This window comes from Eleginops maclovinus, chromosome 3, assembly GCF_036324505.1.
Source record: "Eleginops maclovinus isolate JMC-PN-2008 ecotype Puerto Natales chromosome 3, JC_Emac_rtc_rv5, whole genome shotgun sequence".
Taxonomy (NCBI): Eukaryota; Metazoa; Chordata; class Actinopteri; order Perciformes; family Eleginopidae; genus Eleginops; species Eleginops maclovinus.
Genome location: NC_086351.1, coordinates 11,236,095 through 11,255,878, shown reverse-complemented (window position 1 = coordinate 11,255,878; position 19,784 = coordinate 11,236,095). Strand labels below are relative to the sequence as shown.

At 41.6% G+C, this 19,784-nt stretch overlaps 1 protein-coding gene across 1 annotated transcript; it reads right to left on the bottom strand.

Annotated features, from left to right (window-relative positions):
• Positions 1 to 99: 99 nt before the first annotated feature.
• atp8b2 (ATPase phospholipid transporting 8B2) lies at positions 100 to 17,128 on the bottom strand. The gene is given in 30 exon segments (XM_063880198.1): positions 100 to 1,500; positions 1,586 to 2,188; positions 2,718 to 2,848; positions 3,498 to 3,636; positions 3,728 to 3,973; positions 4,184 to 4,267; positions 4,382 to 4,605; positions 5,467 to 5,650; positions 5,841 to 6,084; positions 6,523 to 6,628; positions 7,189 to 7,300; positions 7,705 to 7,772; positions 7,775 to 7,862; positions 8,105 to 8,220; positions 8,860 to 9,048; positions 9,179 to 9,338; positions 9,532 to 9,566; positions 9,732 to 9,819; positions 10,136 to 10,256; positions 10,685 to 10,881; positions 11,077 to 11,165; positions 11,244 to 11,402; positions 11,884 to 11,963; positions 12,200 to 12,270; positions 12,598 to 12,670; positions 12,811 to 12,872; positions 12,998 to 13,096; positions 13,489 to 13,602; positions 13,710 to 13,768; positions 16,691 to 17,128. Coding segments are annotated over 30 exon segments (4,140 nt in total). The 5' UTR covers positions 16,824 to 17,128; the 3' UTR covers positions 100 to 1,434.
• Positions 17,129 to 19,784: the final 2,656 nt, after the last annotated feature.

Here is a 19,784-nt window from a genome sequence, read left to right as displayed (position 1 = left end):
TGAAGTTGCAAGTTATTTCGTTTCCATGTCACAGGGTAGTCATTTCTGTCTTGCACTTTGATTTCTTCTTTCCAAAAACATTTGCATGGACACAGTTGGTTTCTCTTATTTGAAAGAGTGCTGACATGTTTATTGACCACCGTTCAACAGCTGACTTTGACAATGGGGCCAAATACTGCACAGTACATTCATTTCTGGCCTTCGTTTTGCAGATCACGTTTGCATTCTGTTGTATTTTCACTAAGGAGCTGATTTATTGAAGACTGTAGTGTAGGTACAGCTCCTGGTACAAGTTCACATTGTTCATCTGGTTACTTTACTAATTTACAGTATAATCTGACCCCAGTCATGGACAGGGGTCAGTAATTGACAGGAACATTTGCAACACAGATGGGATGTTGTACTTGTTTCATGGATACAAGAAACAGAAAGATTTTAGAGGGCCAAAATGTTTGCATTGTTGAGGCATCATTATCCCCAAAACAACTTCCCTTTATTTGCGGACAGATAAACATTTTGCAGCACTATACTTAATATTATAATGTTTGACAAATTACGTTTAAATGTCCGATACTGCCTACAGTCCTTGGGTTTCTTGAAAGTTATTTTCATTATTATTATTATTGTTATTATTATTATTACAGTAAGGAAGTGGTAGTTTGTACTTTCTAAGTTGGTGAAATACATTTACATCAGAGGTACATTAACATGATCTGGCCCTTTGTCCGACAAATAAAACACTTTGGCTTGCTTAAAGGTCAACTAGGCCATTATAAAACACATCAATATGATGCAAAAAAGAAAGGAAAACATGTGAAGTAGGGGTATATCAAGTAATAAAAAACAGAAATAGGAGAAAAAAAGACACAAATCTTGCAGTGTCCTGTAACGTAAAGTACCGTTCTCACTGAGAACTATAGCGAATGTAAAGCTTTTCACAAAAAACCGTTCTACAGAAAATATTGCCTGCACTTTGCTGATTGAAAGTCTTTTTGTTCTGCTCCTTCATTCTACCCATTGCTGATTAAGAGAGATGCTGCGTGACTTGATTGTGAGTGAGGCTAAACTTGAAATAACAAGTGAAAACAATCTTTTAGATCATAAATAGTAAGTTATCTGTTGTCACATCTGCTGCTTTCCTTAAGTTACACTCTTTAAATACCTTGATCTTGTAGTCATTCATGAACACAGTTATCATTGGAACATGTATATCATCACTAAATCACAGTTCATAGTAGGATAATGTCCATGTTGCTACAATGTGCCACTTCTTCCTATGATATGGATTTCATTGATTTATTGTAGAAGCCTTAGTTGGGAGAGGAGAACACTGAGTGGGGAGCTTTTTTATCAGTATCTCTCCAGGAAAACACACACATCCTGTATGTGTGTGTAAACATGTGATGGATAGCAGTGAAAACAGTATTCCTCCATTTATTCTGTTAGTTTCACAGGGCTGTTGGATGCAGAGGCTCGTCCCTTCCAACGCAACAGAGCTTCCTGTCGGAGAGAGGGACAGTTGTGTGTAAGATTTGTTGTAACTGTTGAATTTTAGTTATTGATACATGAAATAACAGTAATTTACCTGCACGGCACCCATACTTATCGTCCAGCCTCCTGGTGAGTCTCCCCCATGGGACCTCAATGCTACAGGGGTGAGGATGCCAGCATTGAGGGTCTGGGCTGAACCATCAGCTGCAGCTACTCCTGAAGCTGGTGCTGAAGCTGGTGGGTTTTGTGTGGCTGAAGTGGAGGCAGTCTGTGTATCTGGGGCTACAACTGTCTCCTCCTCTATGGGTGCATCTTGTGAGCCGCACAGAACAGAGGAGGAGTTTGAGAGCGGCGGGATTGACCCGGAGACACAACTGGGTGCTGGGCTGCTCTCCCCGGAGGCGTTGGGTGGAGTGTTAGTGTGAGTATGTTTCTTCCTGCGCAGCGTGTCGATCCAGCTGGAGCTGTGTCTAGAGGCGAAGGTGGCCATAGCCAGAGAGGAGAGCCTCATGTTCTTCCCTGAGGTGATCAGCTCTCCAAATCCCTCTGTGTGGGCAAAGGCGTAGCCCGACCTCCTAGAGCTGCCTCGAGCGCCCAGGCGGCCCTCCGACATGCTGCCTACCCCACGCCAGGCTCCTCCCACACTACGACCTGCCGGCTTTCTCTTCTTCTGCCGCACCAGCTGAGTGTAGCGCACCTGGAGATGGAGCAGAGGAGATTATATATATTTATGTAGGCAGTTTGACTTTAAGCCTTTGTAGCAAGCTTAGCAAATGGGAAATTGTTACTTTAAGGCTGCTTGATTCTTCTCTTCTTTCTTTGCCACTTATCCACCTGATCCTCAATCTAATCCAAACTCAAACCAATTTTTACTTTACAACCTAAATGTATACCCAGGACAGACACCTGTTATAGTGACAAAAAAATAAATAAAAAAAGTTGACAGCAACACTGGTTGAAGCACAATGAGCTTATACTCGTATGATCTAAGTAACTGGAGTAACTGGGGTACATTAATCAGTCAATATTTACAGAGCATTTAAGGACGGTAAGCATGAACTCATCGTTACACACACACTTAGATGAACTGTTTGTACGTGATAAGTTAATCATTGGCTTGTTTCAAACTGACCTGTAGGGAAGAAGCAACACTGACACATGTTGCAATGAACAAAATGCGTGTAACATCAGTGTTAGAAACTTTGTTTTTGTGTGTATTTTCTCACCGTGTCTGACAGCTGAGGTTTGAGGTCCACCTTAAGGAAGCGGAATGCCAATACTGGAACTATGCATATTACTGTCGCCAGTGCAATTGTTAACCACACGACTGGTTGCAACAACGTGCTCTGGGCACTACCTGCAATCACAAACACACATAAACAAACATGAGCAAATGTGTTTCAGGATTTTACAACATTTCCCAAACACTGCAAGCACACAGATATTAGACATCTTTACACACTCACTGGTGGTGTGTAATTGTTTCAGTACTAGAGTAAACATTACTTAGATATCCTTTATTTATACAAAAAGGTGCATCAATGTTTAACAGCATTTTATTTTACAATATTCTCATTGGTACTAGCTTGTCATGCTCCTTGGCTCTTTGGTCTGTTATTTGTTTCCTGTGTTATTTAACTAACTCTCCTCAGGTGTCATGTCTCATTTTCACGCCTGAGTAATTATCAGATTAGCCCTGATTGTTTTCACATCTCCCTCATTAGTAATTCTGTCAACAGATCCTTGTTATCCCTTCTCATTGTGATAGTTTGTCACAGGTCTTTGTTTTAGTATGAATAATTTGAGTTCTTTTTTCCAGTTTTGAAGTGGGTTGCTTTAGTTTACTGAACTCTTGTCTGTGTTTGGGTCAGTACTCGCAATTTGTGACATTATGATAAAACTACTACTACAACTAGTAGTTGAAATGCCTATATTGATTGAAAAAAATCTGCATTGGTCAGGCCATTTTGTGTATAACAGAGAATTAAAGACAACAGGACACCAACCTACAAAGTGGAACTGATTGGGAAAGATCCTGAAGAGGGTCTGGCTGTGTAGAGCGAGCATGATGGCGAAGTAGCAGCCCAGCGAACCCCACACAAACACGTGGTTGATAACAGTCCAGAACCCTGTGTCGAGAGCGATCTACATAAACAGAGAAACAGGCCGGTTTATGCTCCAGCAGGGAACAGATCGTTCAGTTTGCTAGCTTTGAAGAAATATAACACCTTCTCACCTGAACGCTGACCACAATGACCAGGGCTGTTGCTGTGGTGACCGCAAAGGTCTGGTAGTCAGCGAGGGGCACACCTGTGCTTTGAGTGGCGTCGGACAGGACAGCACAGGGGACAAAGAACAGCACCACTGATGTGTAGATGCCCTGGGCGATACAGATGAAGAACTCTCTCTTGTTGAAGAGGAGGTTAAGCTGCCCGGGTTCGTACAGTTTAGGATACTCCAGACTCCTTTGGTCAGGAACGTCCTACAATAGAAGAGGAAGTGAGGAGAGGCAATTACTGAAATAAGTCTAATCTGCTATTTTGAGTTCATAACTACAGAACCAAACTGGAACAAACTTTTTTGTCATGATTATCCTTTTTTTTGCAACCTAGTTTCCAATAGTTATTTATTTGTTTTCTTCTTCTATTTAAAGTAAGAACAAAGCATGCACAATAATTATGCTTGAACCGACCTGGTCAAATATCCCCATGGCCAGCACAGGGAGGGAGGTGTAGACAATGTTGTAGAGAGTGATGAAATACTGATCGTACACCGTCTACAAGATAGAGGAGATGCACACAAAAATGCAAACACAGTGATTATACTTTTCTAACCTTTTCTAACCCCTGATCAATGTCCTTGAGTAATCTTGTGAGCTCTATCCTCTGACCTGTGCCGAGAAGCCACAGAAGAAGCCAAACCAGAAATGCACCATGGTGAAGGCAAAGTTCTTGTAGAAGAAGTAGCAGAGGAAACGGCACATGCGCAGGTAGGACCAGCGGCCGTGCACCAACAGGAGGCGCTGCAGAAATCTGAACTGGGAGAAGGAGTAATCACTGGCCAGCACAGCCTGGATCCCCTCCTGACCTGAGATACCAACCCCTATGTGAGCACCTGAAGGAGCGGGCAGAGAGGAGCACAGAGAGAAGAAGGGAGAAAAGTTTTTTTAAAAATGTAAGTTTTTATGTCATTTTTGCCTTTATTGTAGGGTTTTAGTGAACTGTCTTTGAATATTAGAAGTGAATAAACTATTATTGTTCCTCATTTAAAAGAATCACAGATAAAAATCAAATGTTTCAGGGAAAAAAACATGTTCACATTACGTACATACACAGACAAACCCACAGGCTGATGCAACGCTTACAAAACACTTACTATTACAAATGTATTTAAAGAAACGGAACTTTGGGTTATTGGCTTGACCAAACATCTCTGTTTCCCCTTAAGCAGCTTTCAGGTTAAAAAAACATCTTAAGTGTTTGTTACACATAAAAACACAAGACTTCATGTTTGTTTTAGCGATTACGTCAAATCTACATTTTCAAAATGTCTTTTTTTATCATTCTATACACATTTTTCCAAAGTTCAGTCGGACATCTGGTATGTTTGGTAGTTACACTCATACATTAAAACTAAAGGACTGTACATTTTAACAATGTTTGTCTTCAGAGTGACAAAAATGAGTGTCCAACCTTCAAATCAGTTGAGTTTAGGTTGACACTTTGAAGACACTAAAAATTGGTTAAAATCTTAATGAGGAAATCACATTTACTGCAAGACACATTTCCACACAACCTTCGTGACTACTAGTAACACGATGTAGATAAACAACTTCTTCTACCCTTCTGATGAGAATTTCCATTGCAAAAAGGTAGACAGGCACCTACGTGGCTCAACCCTACTTCTCTCTTTCCTCTCCGTTTCAATAATCATCGACATACAATTCCTCCTCTACTTCACATCGGCTCAACTCACTTTTGATCATGCTAACATCGTTAGCCCCATCTCCTATCGCCAGGGTGACGGCTTTCTTGTGTTTCTTGATCATCTCCACCACTTGAGCTTTTTGCAGCGGGGTGACTCTGCAGCAGATCACTGCTTTGCACGCACACGCCGTCGACACAAACTCCGTCTCCATGTCTGCTTCTAGTGCATGAGCCTTTCAAAGAACAGCAGATAAAAGAAGTTTAAAGTTAGATGTTGACGGTTCAGAGTTGTACGGAAAATATTTGTTGTTGATCAAAAAACACACTTCAGTTAAATTATTATTTCCTCACAGCTGACAGTATAACCTTAATGGCCCCTGCTTTTTTTGTGCATGTGGATGTGGCGGTGGTTGTTTTTTATACCAGACTGTGGCCGTTGATTACGAGGGCAAATTCTCCAGAGATGTTGTCCATGAGGTTAGAGGGAGGAGGAGGTGGAGGAGGAGGAGGAGGAGGAGGTGGAGGAGGAGGGCACTGCAGCTGTTTCTCTCCTCCCAGACGATCTCCTTGTCCTTCTCTGAAACCATTACCCATGAAACATCCCTCCATCCCCTCCTCTTTTCCATCTCTGGTACGGGACAGCTCGATCATCTTATCCCTCGCCCTCCTGGCGAGGAAGACAGACAATAACATTTTTATCAGTCACTGAGTTCATGAGTTAAATATTAAATGAGGTTGGATTTTGAATATTGTAGCACTGCCCTAAGCAATTGCAATGTCATTTACAAGGCAAAATATGATGTCAATGTTTTAGTTATTGTTAGAAAAAACTATAAACGACTTAATACTTTGAAGTTACTGAACTGACGTCAAAAGGCCGATTTAGTTCCTTTGCTTGGCTGTTCCTTTAGATACATTATTTTCTTGATTTAACATTAGTGTCTGCTTTATAGCTAGGGTAAAGAGCTGGATATCACTCAGTAACTCTCAACAATAGTTGAAACACTGTGCTTCCACACACGCTCACATAAAACATGAATACAAATGCATGTTGTAACTTGAGTTTAGTGTGTATCCTACAGTGCGGATAAAAAGACAGACTGACCTGAGCTCCTGTCGTACACTCTGAACGGTGTGTCCACTGATGATGAACACCTCGGTCATGTCATCTGTCAGCATCTTGCAGGAGTAGCCTATATTGACAGCCGTCTCTATGTGAGAGAAAGGGAGAGTAAAGCATTTGGTTAAAGATTTATGGTAAACATTCATCTTTTTCCTCCTCTTCCATTGAAATTTCCTTCAGTCAATGTTGGTATTCAAGCTGAGAGGAACATGCAAAAATAATATTTTTCATCTGTTCAACATATAGATTAATTCCTTATATGTCTTTGTTGGGAAATTTGGCCCAGGTTTATGTAGCACTAATTCCATCTATCCATGAAGAGAAAACAGGAGCCCAATTGCATGCTCAGGTGGCTCAAAAGTTGAGTTGAACACTTTTATATCATCATTCATATGTGAGGAAAGTAATTAATTTCACTGTCTGCATGCTTTTTTGACTCTATAAGCTCTTGCATGTGCCGCCTCAAATCAATTACATAATTGCGGCACATCTTCAGGGCCTCGTTGATGATTGGCTTGTGGTCTGTGACTATCAGTTGTAATCAACTGGAGGTCTGGCAGAACATTAACTCAAATGTCAAAGGAAAGCAGTCTTAATATCGCTCAGTGTAAAATCAGATCTGAAAATGTGTGTAACTGTAAATCTCACCCTGCTTGTCTCCAGTGAGAACCCAGATCTTAATGTTAGCCAGTGAGAGGACAGCGATCGTCTCTGGGACGCCTTCCTGCAGCTTGTCCTCTATAGCTGTGGCACCGAGGAGCTAGACAAACAGACACACAGACATACATTTCAATTATAGAACAAGCAGGAAAGTATGAAACTGAACCAAACATCAATAAAACAGCATCTTGCAGAGAGGATCTGTGTTTTTTCTATCCACAGTTAAAGATTTCCTCTAACCAAATATGTCTGAACGATAAAACCAACGGAAGTTCCCTTTTTTAATGTACCATGTTAATTTTAGCTTGCAGAAGGAAGGTGGAACAAATGGCTTAATGTTCTTCACAGACAGACAGACAGACAGACAGACAGACAGACAGACAGACAGACAGATAGACAGACAGACAGACAGACAGACACACACACACACACACACACACACACACACACACACACACACACACACACACACACACACACATGGACACTCTCAGCTACACTAACCATCATGTCTTGCTCTATCTGCTCATAAGCGGCTGCCAGTCGGTCCTCTCTGCAGCTGGCACAGCGCTCCGGTGTCTCTCTGACCACGCCTCCCACTCGTCCTCTGACAGGTCTCTGTAGGCCAGCGCCAACGTCCGCAAACCATCTGCTGCATACTCCTATATCAAAACACATTTACACAGACGTGTCACTAAAAATATGCACATCCTGACACGAGGAGAAACAATGTAAACCTTTAGGCTGATGGTCTCCCACATTGCAAGGTGATACATTTTCTTATCAGGAAAAGTAGATGCTGAGTTAAGGCTTAGACATCCATAGCTGTTTCCAAGTTTGGAGGCACTAGGTGGCAGTACAGCTCCATCTACCCAGGAGTTAATGTGATATGTTATTTACTCACATTGAGGTGGTCCGAGGTGATGTTCATCAGTTCCTGGTTGCAGGGGTGGAGTCTCTCCAGCAGCACAGTGTCAGCTCCTTTACAGTACAGACATATCCGGCCCTCTGGGTTACGCACTGAAAATAAAAAAAGTACGGAAGACAGAATACTTCTCCATCCACCTCCAACATTACCTTCAAATAATCAGACTACTCTTTCTGAGCATTAACACATGTCGTTCCAGAGGATAGTGGGAGATAAACAGAACACAGTCTGTGAAAAAGATGTATGAACATGAATGTGCCTTGATGTCCTGCTGCTCTTTTGCTTGACCCCATTTGTGTGCAAGCAAGGTGATTTATGACCAGTTATTTCTGGGCAGTTTTCCAGCACCTTACAGGAATACTAATCACAGGAACACTCAGTGAAATCTCACTGAGGGATAAAATGTAAACATGACTAATAGCCTATCTAACGTCAGTTTGTACGAGTGTGGATCGTAATTTAAATGCAACAATTTTATATCTGCTGCAACAAGATGCTGATCACTGCAAACTGAAGAGAGTAAGGTGGCTTTATGACAGATGAAATGCCAAATAGGGAAAACTATGAATAATAGTTAACTGTTTTAGAGGCGATACATACAGAGTTAGTATTTTTAAAATCTAATTTCATTCAGATAATTATTTATTTATTACTTTAGATTAAATAAAATACAACATATTTCCTTGTTACTTTTTCTCAATTGTAATTTGCAAACTGAAAAAGACACACACCTATAACAGACATCCTCTTGCGTATGTTGTTGAAGTCCAGTATGGCGAGCAGAGTGTAGGTCACAGATCGTCCCATTTCCGTGGTAGTTATAGTCCCAGGTGTTCGGGAGCGAAACACAAAGCCAAAGTTTCGAGCTGCCATCACTAGAGCGCCCTCATCTGGAGACTGAGCCTTATAGAGCAACTCTCCTGGGTATACAGAGAAAAAGATGATAAATATTGGGCTATAAATAACGTACAAATGGACAGAGGGTGTGAGGGGGACACGGTTGGTTTCTATTTGACCTCCCAGATTCCCCTCTCCCCTTCCCTTGCTCACCCTCTCTCTTCTCCTCGCTCATGACGGTGTGACAGAGGGAGAGCAGGCGGAAAAACTTGTGAGTGTGTGCGTCGCCAACTTTCACAGCCTCCAGCAGGGTGTCGTCATAGAAACAGAAATCCGGGTCCGCCAGCGGGTTGAAGGGAGTGAAGTCCAGTCTCTGAAGATAAACGGTGAGTCAGGGACTCTGATAATCATCATGAACTAGAAAGTGCATATGTGTGTGTGTGTGTGTGTGTGTGTGTGTGTGTGTGTGTGTGTGTGTGTGTGTGTGTGTGTGTGTGTGTGTGTGTGTGTGTGTGTGTGTGTGTGTGTGTGTGTGTGTGTGTGTGTGTGTGAAAAAGCATACTTACTTTTGGCTGAGGTCCCAATGGGTCTGTCCCTTCACCTGTTAGTAACACACACACACATTATTCAAAATACAAAATAGACCAGATCAACACCTGCTTTACATGTGACCTGAACAAAACATATTATACAGTGTACAGGTGTATCTAATAAAGTGGCTATTAAGTGTATCTGCCGCAAGTGTGGTGCGTGAGTGTTTACTTACCGTAAGTCTGTCCGTTGATGGAGCACTTATTGAAGCTCATGATGTTCTGAGTGAGTGTTCCTGTTTTGTCGCTGAAGATGTATTCAACCTAATGAAAGTCAATTAAATGTTAACACATGATCTAAATTGACAAAGACAAAGTAATGGGTTTTGTCGACGTGCAATAAATAGTTGTATATATAGTTAATACTGTACTCCAAAGCCCTAGAGAGCAATACATTATTCAAATCAATATCTGTGTCCTCCTCCTCTCTGAATTTAGACAGCTTTCATTCTTTGAAAAATGTATAGAAATGTATATTCAATAGAATTTAAGATGAAAACTAAGCAAAAAAAACAAGGGCCAACGTATGGATATACATAACAGACGATAAATGAAAATGCATGAAACTGTGTTTCTGTACCTGGCCTAGCTCCTCGTTCAGAGTGGTCGTCCTGGCCTCGGCCGGTGTGTTACACTGTGAGCAGAACATCTGCTGGTCCCAATTAATGAAGTAGCTGTGACCCAGCCTGATCACCTCCACACTGATACACAGAGACAGGTGAGAAAGAGACACTGTTACATTAACAAGAGAGTATTAGTCATGTAACATAGGGCCACATGGAGTTCTCTAACACTTACACCTAGACAACAAAGATAGGGAAAGTAAATCAGTTAGTAGTTTATGTAAGTCACACACCCATGTGCTTGCCCGAGAGTAGTGAATATAAAAACTGTGAAAAAAGTGTTCGAGGTCACGGGTGCATGGACAACAGAAGCTGTTGAAAATTGGTGAGCAGAGGACACAGTGTCAGCTCCCTTACCTGAGAGGAAATCTGTGTCAACAAATGTTAGTGTCTTATAAGCAGGAATGTTTTACATGTCTTGACTCATATGTGTCTTTCAGAACTCTTCTAATCACACTTTTACTCTTTTTTTTATTACAAACTGTATTTCTTGGACTTCTCCTCACCTGACATACAGAGAGATAGGCACCACGGTGTTGAGAATAATGACGTAGGACCAGAAGGAGAGGAAGGCGGAGAACAAGAAATTGTCCACAGGAGGGTCCCAGGGTAGATAGCTCTGAAACAGGAAGCCCACCTCCCTCTCCCACACTGCGTTTCCCACAGCCAGGATCACTCCCATACACACTAGGAAGCCAAAGATCTGACAGAAACACACATATGGAGAAAATATACAGACGGGGTACAAATCAGATGTGTTACATTTGGATCTCTAGACAATTTAACCCACATTAGGATGGCTTAGAGAAGACATATGAATCTAGGTAAAGCTACTGAGCTCATGTCCTGAAATAGTGACAGTATCAGTGAGGAAAGTGAGAGGTTTGGGGTGTCTTACCCAGAGGACCAGAGTGTTCATCAGGCGATCGATGCTTGTACGTTTAAACTTGGTGCGACCGCTGTTCTGCATTAGCTTGGTATCTGGGCCTGAGAGAAAAACAGGGAAATTAAGAGCTGCTATACACATCATATACATACTTTATTCAAATGCAAATATACACAGACCTGCAAAGATGACGAGTCCGTAGCAAGCCTCTGTGTTGCGGAGGACACATCCTCGTAGCAGCATGTTCTGGTTGGACAGGGTGTATTTCTTGCCTCTCCAGTTCAGAGTCCCACAGAAACGATCCAGCTTGTTGTTGGGGGGCTCACACACCACCTCACCTTTAAACATAGATAAATCTTAATCAGATGCTTTGTCATGGATATCCCCAAAATCCAATTACTTTATAAGGTTTATTTTTTTTGCTGTATGACATAATGCTGAATTTATCATCCTCATTACATCACTCCTTTGTCATACACAGTCTAAGGCCGAAATGCACATCTTTTGAAAGTTGATATGAGGAAGAGTGTGGGTTGATTTGCTGCAGTAACGTATTTTCCGCAGCAGGTGAGGATTGTGTGTGTGGGCGCACTGTGCTGCTGACACAAAAGTATTTCGTTGTGTGGGCACTAGTGGGAGGGTGATGGGCTGTCGTTCAATGCTGGCATGGTAGAAAAGGAAGTGTGTGTTTTGTGTGAGGTTGAGAAGGTGAATAACATTCGGGCCAGACACTGAAACCGGTTGACCTAAATATTACTAAAATATCAAATGAAACAAACCAGAAATCAAAAGAAGAGGATGCGTTTTCTCAAAACTCACCGTCAAATGAAGCCAAGTTGTTCGGATCTCCAAGTTCAGATGTCACTGAGACAGACTGACGAACTTTCATATTGGACTCTCTGGAAGATAATACAGCACACAGTTATTTAGATATAGGGTCATGCTGCTTCTTTGAATTGAGTTTCCCCTTGAGGGACTAATAAGGATGTTCCTTCAGCACTATCTACTGACATAACATTCTTTTAATTTAAAATCAATTTAAATAAGAGGTTTTATCTATGTTTCCTTTCTCTCTTTCGTTCTACTGCTTATGAGTTGATGTGAGGGGATGTTAATGTGTGGGTGTATTTCTGACCCGTCTAGCTCGGCTGTCTCGATGTAACAGAGTCCGTGAGGCTCGCTGCTGGACAACAGGAGCAGGTCAGCCTGAAAATAGATACAAAACCTGAGTATCCACTGCACTGCACTTACAACACAAAACATAATTAGTATTGCCTGAAAACAAGTGAGTAATTAATAAACATATGTAGTGGAGAGTCCCCTAACAAGGCACACAGTAGGGAAATCCATTAGGCATTGTAGCACTTGGTTTACAATACAGCATGAAAACAGGCATCCTGACCACATGCAGAGACGGTTTGAGGGTGATCCCTGAACTAGGTCAGTAAGTAGTTGAATTAGAGAGTAAAAACGGGCCCTGCAAAAGGTGATCCCTAAGTGTTTTGTCTGTGGAAATATAAATCACACACTTACTGCCACAAACTGGTTGTTTTCCAGTTTAATGATATCACCCACTCTAACATTCATCCACTTTTCATGTTGAAGTCTGGAAAAGCAAAACAGAGAGAAACATTAAAGTGCGAGACAGAGATGTTAGGAAATTGTTGCAAAGTAGGAAACCTTGAAGCAGACTTAATCAAAGTTCTTGTGAGTGCTCAGGTGCAAATGACAGGACAGGAGACTCACAAGCCACGGATGAGGACCTGAGACTGACGGTTGTTCACTTGGTTGTCGCTCTTGTGACGAAACTTTGTGAGACAAAATTCAATGTGAGCTTTTCAGGAGCTGAGTCACGCTACTTTATTCCACTGTAATGTTATCCTGTCATGAGCAAAACTGCATGAGTATTTGATGCGTAAAAAAGTGAGCTCACATAGTCGTCTGTGGCATCCTTCACTGCAGTGATGCTCAGCACCAGAGCTAAAGGCACAATGGTGGTGAACCAGGAGAGGGAGGAGATCTGAGGTATTAACTAGACAGAGACAGACAGGAGGTTGATTTGCAGATTAGTTTAAAAACTGACACAGAGGCAGAGTGTGATTCAGAGAACGCTAAATCAGACCATAACAACACAGCAGAAGGCTCAGCTGCTTAAGAACATGAGTGCATCCAACTGTACCAAGTGAGCAGGGATACAGCAGTGATTTCACATGACACAAACAGATTTGATTGGGTGATTCTTCTTTTAAAAAACTACTTCAGCTACTTCACTACCTACTTCAAATGAACTTGATTACAATGTTGTCTCCGCCATTAGACATGTATTTTTCACTATGCCAACAAATCAGCCTGCATTTCTCTTTTTCCTGTGTGTGCCATACTGAAATCCCAGTTTTATATCCCTAGGAAAGCTCAATTCCTCACCTGCAGTATGAGCAGGAAAAGGAAGTAGGTGTTGGCTACTTCCTGGAACTGCTCAAACAAGTTGACGGGCAGAAAGGTGACGATGTTGTACTTGGATGTCATAATGCAGTTACTCTGGATGAGGAAGAGGGGGAAAATAACATTATTTCAGTTTAATTACATCAAAATGGTCTCATCTTTCGACCACATTTTGGAACATGGACAGGATTAAGCTGTCTTACCGCGTACTGAAACTTCTCGTTATACTCTCTTTCATTGGCTCTGACCCTTCTCTCCTCCTCTGGAGAAACACAAGACACAAAAATGAGGCATGAACGATGATATCACCACTAAGTTTTACAGAAAAGCACCCAAACCACTGCATCTCTGTGCTTCAAAGTCATAGGTTGAAGCGCATAAAAGGACCAGTAATATATTTTTAAAATGTCAATATAAGTCAAATCCTCCAGAGAACTGGAGAACAGAGAAAGAGACAGTCCACTGTGTGTGTGTTTATTTATAAATCAATGAAGCTGGAGTAGTCTGCTGAAGGTTGTTTGAGTATTGGGTAAGACAGTCATTCTGTCCAATTATATCTGATCTCTAATTATCTGCTGCCTCTTTCTCTTAATGAGTAAATGTGCAATCTGGGATAGGATAAGGAAAATGTAATCACAGATGTATACATCTGTAGGAGTCAACAGTAGTACCAGGATCTATTACAGGTATTCACATAAAGCATTACATGCACCATGACTTAAATCTATAAAGAATAAAATACAACAATGAGATGTATTATCCTCAACTTTTGACCCTGCTCTCTTATCCTCTTGCTGTTTTCAGGTTTGTCTTTATGCTGAAGCAAGGTAGATGTGAGTTTCCCTCCTCCTCCACCAGGCCCGTCTCCTCTAATATTGATGAGACTGCTTTTTAAATGAAACGACTGGCCTGTTTTGCACAGGGCTGTACGCAGTTCACATGCACGCCCACACACACACACATCTCAATTTAAAATTCAGGCCAGGAGCATATGTTCTGCACAGACTTACTGAAGCTCCAAAACACTCTTTTGACTGATGACTGAGATGCAATGAGGTGCTACAGGAAGGGACATCATAAAACCCCATAGGCAAAAATCTCATGCACACATAAACAAAGACCCTGTGGTTTCCTGTGTTTCTGCAGCACTCTCTTATCTGGGTCTCTTCTAACAAACAAACACAGGCCACTCAAAGAGATGCAGTATCGGTTTCAGGTTATGAAACAGATTTGGTGCAGAACATCATCTCCATTTGACTATAGATGCTTTTTTTTGTCACAGTGAACTTAGTATTGTTAAAAAATCAAATCTTTTGCCATGTGTCCCTTTTATTTACATTTAAAGTTGCTATCAGGTGCTAATCACTTAGACCAAGAGCAACAGAATGAGTGCACTACACTCTATAGTGTTTGTGTTTGGACACAGTGAATTCAACAGTTGCTATGACTGTGAGTGTAAATAGAATTGCACCGTATAAATATTCAACTCTTAGCTAATTGTATTTGATATGCCCTATCTTTTAAACTCTGTTTGGTATCCCACTATCACATTTGTCTGATTATGTAGCTGCACATCCACCACCATATCTTTTTTCTGCTCTTTTCCCTCTGGCAGCTCTCCCATCTACCTGAAGGTCGTAACGTTGCTTTCAGTGGGAAGTGTTTACCAGAGAGATTCTGCCTGACAGGCAGTGCAAAAGCTGCATTAACCCTCCATGAAGAGGCCAGATGCTAGGTAAGCACACAGACACTGAGGCTGATGTCAAGACCAGGCGGTGTCTGTCCCAGCTGGGCAAGCTAACCACCTCTAACTGAGTGCACGAGCATCTTTAGCAAACTGTCCATTAAGTGTTTAATGTCTCTGGCAGCTCCAAGGGCATATGAAACCCTGACGCAGAAGAGATGCTACACAGCAAGTCTGTATGAATCTATAAAGCTCCATTACTGAGAAACTTTCAGTTTGCAGGTTTACTCAGATGAGAGCGTAAGGTTTCAATAACCAACTAACATAAATATTGATTACAACCTAAAGACTTAATATCACAATATTTTAGACAGAATGACTAACTCCTAATTCTATTTTATATCATCCCTGTCTCTTTAACGCTCTTCCCTCCCTGGCCGGACATGTGAGGACACATGCCACAGTTAAGAATCTCCTCGTGTCTGCAGCAACAACAACTCACTGCACCTTGAACGCAGACTGAAGTCATAACAATAATGACCAAAGAGCAAGCAGAGTCAGCCCGAGCTAAAGGAAATGCTATTGTCATTGACATCACTACAAGTCAGGATAAGACTATGTGCAGAAGTGATCGTCACTCACTGTGGCTGATTTAATTAGAACAAGATGGGATGGTAGAATTGTCTGCAGTCATTCTCACTCGCGCGCGCACGCACGCACGCACGCACACACACACACACACACACACACAAACACAGTAATCTAATTTGTTGGAAACAATGCAGAGGGAAACAGTGACTGTTGGGCTGGAGGTCAAATGAAGGTGTACATCCACTGTGATTTGTGATAGTTAAGCTAAGGAGTACGGACAGACGAGGCAGTGCAGTGACAGAGGAGGCTGGCGCCTGGAAGATTGATCAGTGTCTCAGGCAGCTGAGACAACAAGGACATCATCCTACTTATTTATTCAAAATGCAGATTTCGATGCACTCACTTTTGTTTACATATGCACATATTCATAATCAGCAGCAAACATCAGGCAAACAGCTCAAATTGAGCAATGACACATTAAACAGACTCTCCTTATATTGGGACAAAGGATTAAAAACTGAATTCAAGTATGAAAGATGTCCATTATTGTTATTTCCCTATTGTTTACTATACTGTTTAGCTATTCATGTCTAATTAGCAGAATAGAAAAGCTATGTGATTGCATGAACAGCAAAGCAAAGTGGAATAGCATATTAAGAATGATGCAGACATGTAATATGATGAGGTGTAGCCCACAGTGTACGCACACAAACGCATAGTTATTTATAAAATGGAGTGAGCAAAAATGAAAAAGCAGGAGTGACACTTGGACACAGTTGGGATGAGAATGAAAAAGGACGTTTATTTTGAGATGTGCAACAAACTCCAGCTGCTGATGACGACGACGACAGTGAAGACTTTTTGACAAGCTCAATTACCCCGCATCCTTAATTCTCACACAAACTGTACCTGTCCTCTTCTTTTTCGACGTGGCTCCATGAAGTCCTTTCTGTTTGTTTCTTTTCAGAGGAAGAACGAGTGGAAACCATTTTTCCGGGATGTCTTTCGGTACTGTCATCTTAACTTTTCTAGCAGTCACCATCAGAATTGCTGTTATATCTGCACTGTTTCAATGACCGCCGCATCTCCGCAAGGACGCGGGGATGAAACTCCGGTCCCAACTTCAGTCAAGTTGGATTAACCGCGCGCCGCACTGTCCCATCCCTGTCTCTCTGTTTCTCCCTCTCTCGCCCCCCAGACACAAAAAACGCACGCAGGCACGCACACTGGGTCCATCAGTTGCTATGTCTCTCTCCCTCCTGCCGCAGAAACACTGAGGTCATGGTCAACAATAAGGACAATCTCTTAACAGATGCGATTATATTAAACATAAAGGTTTCACTTGATTTTAGCCTTTGAGTTTTTGTCTCTATGACGCACAAATCGAAAATGCGTAATCAATGTTGCACCACAGCTGCCTCATCAATCAAGAGACCGACCCATGTGCAAAGTCTGCACCGTCAGCTTTACGTACGTCTCCTCCACAACATAAACACTAAAAGCATTACGTAACCACTTGGTTTCACCGACGTTGCCATGGCAGCCGCCTCTGCAGGGACCTCACAGCTGAGGAAGTCGCCAGATGAGGAAACTGCACGCCATTTTGGATCCAGAAAGCATGAGCTGATTAGGACAAGGCTGTGGCGTTTAGAGCCAAAGTGGCTGGTTCAGCAGCGCAGTTTCCTGCACGTTTTAAAGGAGAAGGTGTACTGCAATGGGCGGGGCATGTTAGGTGCCGGTGCACGTGCTGTTTGGCGAGAGTCGTGCGGATATATTTAAGATTGCCAAACACACACTTCCACGAGATCTTCTCATATGCATTCACTGATATAGATTGTGTCATAATAGACCTATATGGAGCTACATTTAACCACACTTAATATCAGGACAAAACCAATAAAAGTAACAATATAAAGTATTGTAACTCTAGGCTTTAAGAGTTGGAGCTGTAAGTGTGTATATTAAAATCTTAATTAATTCCTCATAGTTCAATGGAACTGATTGTGTTTGTTTGGATATAACAGAGAAGATGTATGTGAGTGGATTTATTATCATGAAAAGGATTCTTCTACAGAGTTGCATCCACAGAGGTGGAAAACAAATCCAACAAAAATAATGCCATTGCATACTGCAACAACAAGCTTGAATATGCAAATGATGAATACGGCATGATGTAAAAAGCCTATCTTTACAATCAACTTTCACATCTTCACCCAACTCACATGTGGTCCCCTTTGCACTTAGAAATAATATGGATCTTGTATCCAATTGGAATCTGAATATTACAACAATACATTTGAAACTATGATTGTGCTGTACAGTATGTCCATTGTCCTTACTGAGATCTGATGTTACTTTTTCACTTGTTCTTCAAGTTTAAGTACTACAGTAAGTACATGTAGTCAAATACTGTACTTACGTACAATTTGGAGATACTAATATTTCAATTGTATGCTACTTTGTACTTTTACTCCGTTACATTTATTTCAACCTTTAGTTACTTTGCAGATTTCGATTAATGATGTGAAATATAATCAACACTTAAATAAGACTTTAGTAACATTCTCAATCCAAACTGCAGAATACAAAGTCAATAAAACTAGCTGCACCCTTACCAGCTCTGATAAACACTTTAATGCATCAATAGTTATAGGGAAATATTTTATGTATCATCCTGTAATGGATCAATTTGCATAATAAGTACTTCTCCTTTTGGTAATTTAAGTATATTTTGTTGCTAATACTTTTGTATTTTTATTTGAGTAACATTTTGAATGCAGGACTTTTACATGTAACAGAGTATTCCTACACTCTGGTACTTCTACTTTTACTCAAGTACAAGATCTGAGTACTTCTTCCACCTCTGCATTTATGTATGTCCCTGGTGTTTACAGGTTGAAATACTGTCAGGACCCCTGACATTTCGCTTTCACATTAATGGGACTGACTGCAACCTGAAAACCTAATGCATCCGGCCACAGCTGTCGCCGTCACTGAGGAATAACTACTTTACCTTAATGCACAAGTAATTAGCATGTTGAGTGTCAGGTACTGACCTGGAGGAGGTCTCTTTCTGAACATCTCCACTCAGCCAGCGTCCTTCTGCTATGGCCCATGGGATTGTCTGCAGAAGGAGAGAAAAGAGTATGTGAAGGACACAGAAGAAGGTAGACTTAATATTGTGGAGAGAGGCACTGAGGAATGAAGAACGTCGAGATGGTTATAGAAGAGGAGATAAAAAACAGAAAAGCACATTTTCTCTTTTGAAAGTGACAAGAAAACTGCTCACTTTTTAAAAAACAACAGTGAGTATGCCTTATGAGGTGATGCACTCATGCACTCTTATTTATTCTCGTTTTTTTTTTGTTTCGGTGGGTTAAAAAAAGAAGAAGCATTACAACCACTACAAAACCGGACACATGTGCGCACACACACACACACACACACACACACACACACACACACACACACACACACACACACACACACACACACACACACACACACACACACACACACACACACACACACACACACACACACACACACCACATCTCTGGTCTTTGAAGCCATAATGAGGAAATGACATTCAGCAGAGAACTGCATCTGCCCGGGGAATGGTGTCTCGGGCCAGATCACTGTCAGTCTCCTCATACAGTGGAGGAGAAAGAGTAATGGAGCAGTATGTTCCCCTGCACTCTTCTCTTCTCACTTTCCCCTCTACGGATTTATGCTGACCTGTTAATATAACACACCTCACTGATTTCACTTGCTGTGTTTTATCCTGGCTAAGTAATGGCAGGAAGACGAGAGATGGGGTTGCAGAGGGGAGGCTTTAAACATCCCAGTGTTGGGTTTGTAGTGCATACCAGAAGGTACACACAGAATGGCTGGCAGGCAGCGAGCCTCAAATCAATACTCCTGAGAAAAAGCGACTCTGCCTCTCTTAATATAAGTTTAAGCAGATCAGCTTTCAGCTACAGTTACCAGCATAACGCTCTTG